Source organism: Artemia sp. Qi Xiang Cuo, chromosome 16 (genome assembly GCF_049724085.1).
Source record: "Artemia sp. Qi Xiang Cuo chromosome 16, ASM4972408v1, whole genome shotgun sequence".
NCBI lineage: Eukaryota > Metazoa > Arthropoda > Branchiopoda > Anostraca > Artemiidae > Artemia > Artemia sp. Qi Xiang Cuo.
Window position 1 is genome coordinate 63377349 of NC_142809.1, and position 2972 is coordinate 63380320.

Below are 2972 nucleotides of genomic sequence, written 5' to 3' on the forward strand. Positions count from 1 at the left end.
GTTCTATTTCGATACGAATCAGGTCACGTGAAATAAAAACTAATTCATTGTAGTGGGGGGATTTAACGAATCGTGTTTAACGAGGGGAATTTATTGAATGGAGTTTACTATATAGTTTTTTTTTACTGATTCTCAATTCTACTGTTAAGGAACATTTACCACAAGGCATAGCCATAACAACTAGAGTCGTCGTTTCACTAGGTTACCTCTTAATGCCTGTTCATTCGGTCATAAAGGTCAGATTCCTTAGGGAGCGATTAGAGACACGGGGAGACTAATTTCTGAGAAATACTAACATGAAGAGATGTAAATAAGAAAGTAATGGTTTTATTGTTACTCACATGAATGATACAGGAATGCACACGGGAACATATAATATAAGGATACTTCATAAAACTGGCATGAACACTATAAGTTTATTGGGCACAGGTAAATTACTAGCCACTACAGTCTGCATTATTGCATCCTGCTTGATAACACATAATAAGAATTCCAAACTTCATAAGTTGAGTCTAACACAAAGTAAGGATATAATATCAAACTAAGCTCATCACTGCTCAATCGTTACTGCATCAAGACTAATTTCTTGGACCATAATTCTAACTAAATATATCTTTTGAATTCTCCGTTGGTTACATGAGGCGTCTCTTGGGATATATCGCCTGTTTTCCTATTGGACCAGCTCATTCTCAGATACCGCCTACCCCTGAGTTGTAATTCGACTTAATTAATACTTTCTATTTAAATCGTTAACTTCAAATTCTGCGTAATTTATTACTATGGTAATAATAATATAATCATTTATTTGTGCCCGCTCATACAAAAAAGGAAAGCGGAGTAAGGAAAAGGAGAAATGAAAAACAAAAACACTTCAACACCAAAGAATAAAACTCAAACAACAACTTCTTCATTCGAACTCGTAGATAAGGTGTAGGGGCAGAAATTTGCACAGTTTCCATTGCCCTTTTTTTGGCGTTTCTTTCGGAGGATGGCATAATTTCAGTCTGGTCAACCATATTTTGGGAACGCAGGATGAATGTGTTTCTTTCACGGAGCGGATATCTAAGTAAAAACTTTAGATACTTGCAATAGATTGACTGGAGTTTTAGTCTATCAGTTTGGGAGAACTAATCCCATAATGGAGATACATAGAGCAGGTGAGGGAGAGCAACTGCTGCATAAAGCTTTGCAAGAATCTTCCTGTTCAGGCTAAACTTCAAAGAGACAAGTTTGCCGTAACTTGATCGAATACTTTGGGATATTTTATCTATAATCAATAAACGTGAACTTCTTATACCTTGACCGTACGTTATTTCCAGATTCTTCTCAGAGTTTCCCGGAAAAATTTTCTTTCGTCCCACCTTTACATTTGTATTTTCACTGCATAGTTGCTTTCTTGCCGAAGAAGTAAATTCCAGAAACTCAGTCTTAAGTGCGTTAACTCGTAAACCAATACTTTCATATCCAGTAATCAGGCGGTCAATATTCTCTTGCAGAGAAACAAGATTGCAAATTAGCATTAGCAGGTCATCCGCGTACGAAAGCAGGCTAAGGTTGCAGAGATTGATGCTAAACCCTACGGCAATATTTTTTGTTATTCCAGATGTCAGGGTGTTAAACAGGATAAGGCTTAAAACAGATCCTTTTCGAAGACCTCGGAAGAGTCTGATCAGTCTACTCAGAAGACCCCCGGCCAGTTTAACTTTCACAAAACTCCTCGAATACCAATACGACAGAACTGCTACAACATGTGCACTAACCCCACATTCAAGTAACTTTAGACGTACCTGGGACTGCACAACCGAGTCAAAGGCAGCCGAAATATCTACACTGCTCATGAAGAGGGAAGACCCCAGTCTATAGGCTTTATCGATAGCTTTCTTTAACAATCTATGCACAAACGCGCAGTTCAGATTTTTTTTTCTTATATATAAATCATTGCATTATATTTAAAATATAATAGAAAAGAATCAACAATACAATTTGAACAAACTCCAATTTCCGTAGAGCGGCCAACCTAAAACTAGACAAGTGCCGCTTCAATCTCTGCCATCTTGTGTCTCCCCAAGTGATACCCCAACTCCCGCCAGAGCCGAGAGAACGTTTCATGTCTCCGCTACTCCTCCCTAGCCCATCTGACTGCTGCTCGTAGTACCGTTTTTGTTGTTTGTCTTCCATGACCTCTAATCAGCAGAACTAAACCAGCGGCTCCAAGGCCAAATGCAACGGTTTTTGTTAGAGTAAGCTCAGTTTCCATTTCAGGAATTCATCCTATCTAATAACTTATCATCCTTATATCCTATATCTTGACAATCTGTCTTTTTGTTTCAAGACCGGCCATTATTTATTGCAATTGGACATTTGTTACGGGCAATAAAAACGATACAAAGTTTCTTCAGATAAGATTCATTGTTTCTTTATTGACTATTTTTGGCTAATAAAGTATTGTTTTTATCTACTTTTTCTTGACAACTTGTTTTTTTGTTTCAAAATAGATCATTATTTATTGCAATTGAACATATGTTTCGGACAATGAAACGATACAAATTTTCTTTAAATAAACTACATTGTTGACCGCCCGTCACACGAAATCAAGTCAAACCAATATTTATTGCATAAATTGTTGACAGCTTGTCTTTTTGCTTCAAGACAGATTTCTGTTTATTGCTATTGAACATTCGTTCCGGACAATAAAGATGCTACACTGTTTCTTTAGATAAGATACATTGTTTCTTTAATGGCTATTCTTAAAATTCTATAGACCATGACCATATTTATGACTTCTGTGAGTTTTATAATTAAGCTAATGGTTTAAGCAGATTTTGCCTTACATGTGTATTTCTAAATTGAAAGGAAAAGTAGTTTGTGATTTTTGATTTCCGATCACGTTAAATATTACCCTTCCCATTGTTCAATGATGTCCCAATCATTGTTCCCACTACGTCTTCTTTTAATTTTTTATTTCGATTTTG

General features: G+C 36.4%; 1 protein-coding gene across 1 annotated transcript; it reads right to left on the bottom strand.

The window, feature by feature from the left end:
- Nucleotides 1-1127: 1127 nt before the first annotated feature.
- Nucleotides 1128-1838, bottom strand: LOC148943187 (uncharacterized). Its single transcript, XM_089102471.1, has one exon. It carries the CDS (start codon nt 1836-1838, stop codon nt 1128-1130), a length of 711 nt encoding a protein of 236 aa, XP_088958597.1.
- Nucleotides 1839-2972: the final 1134 nt, after the last annotated feature.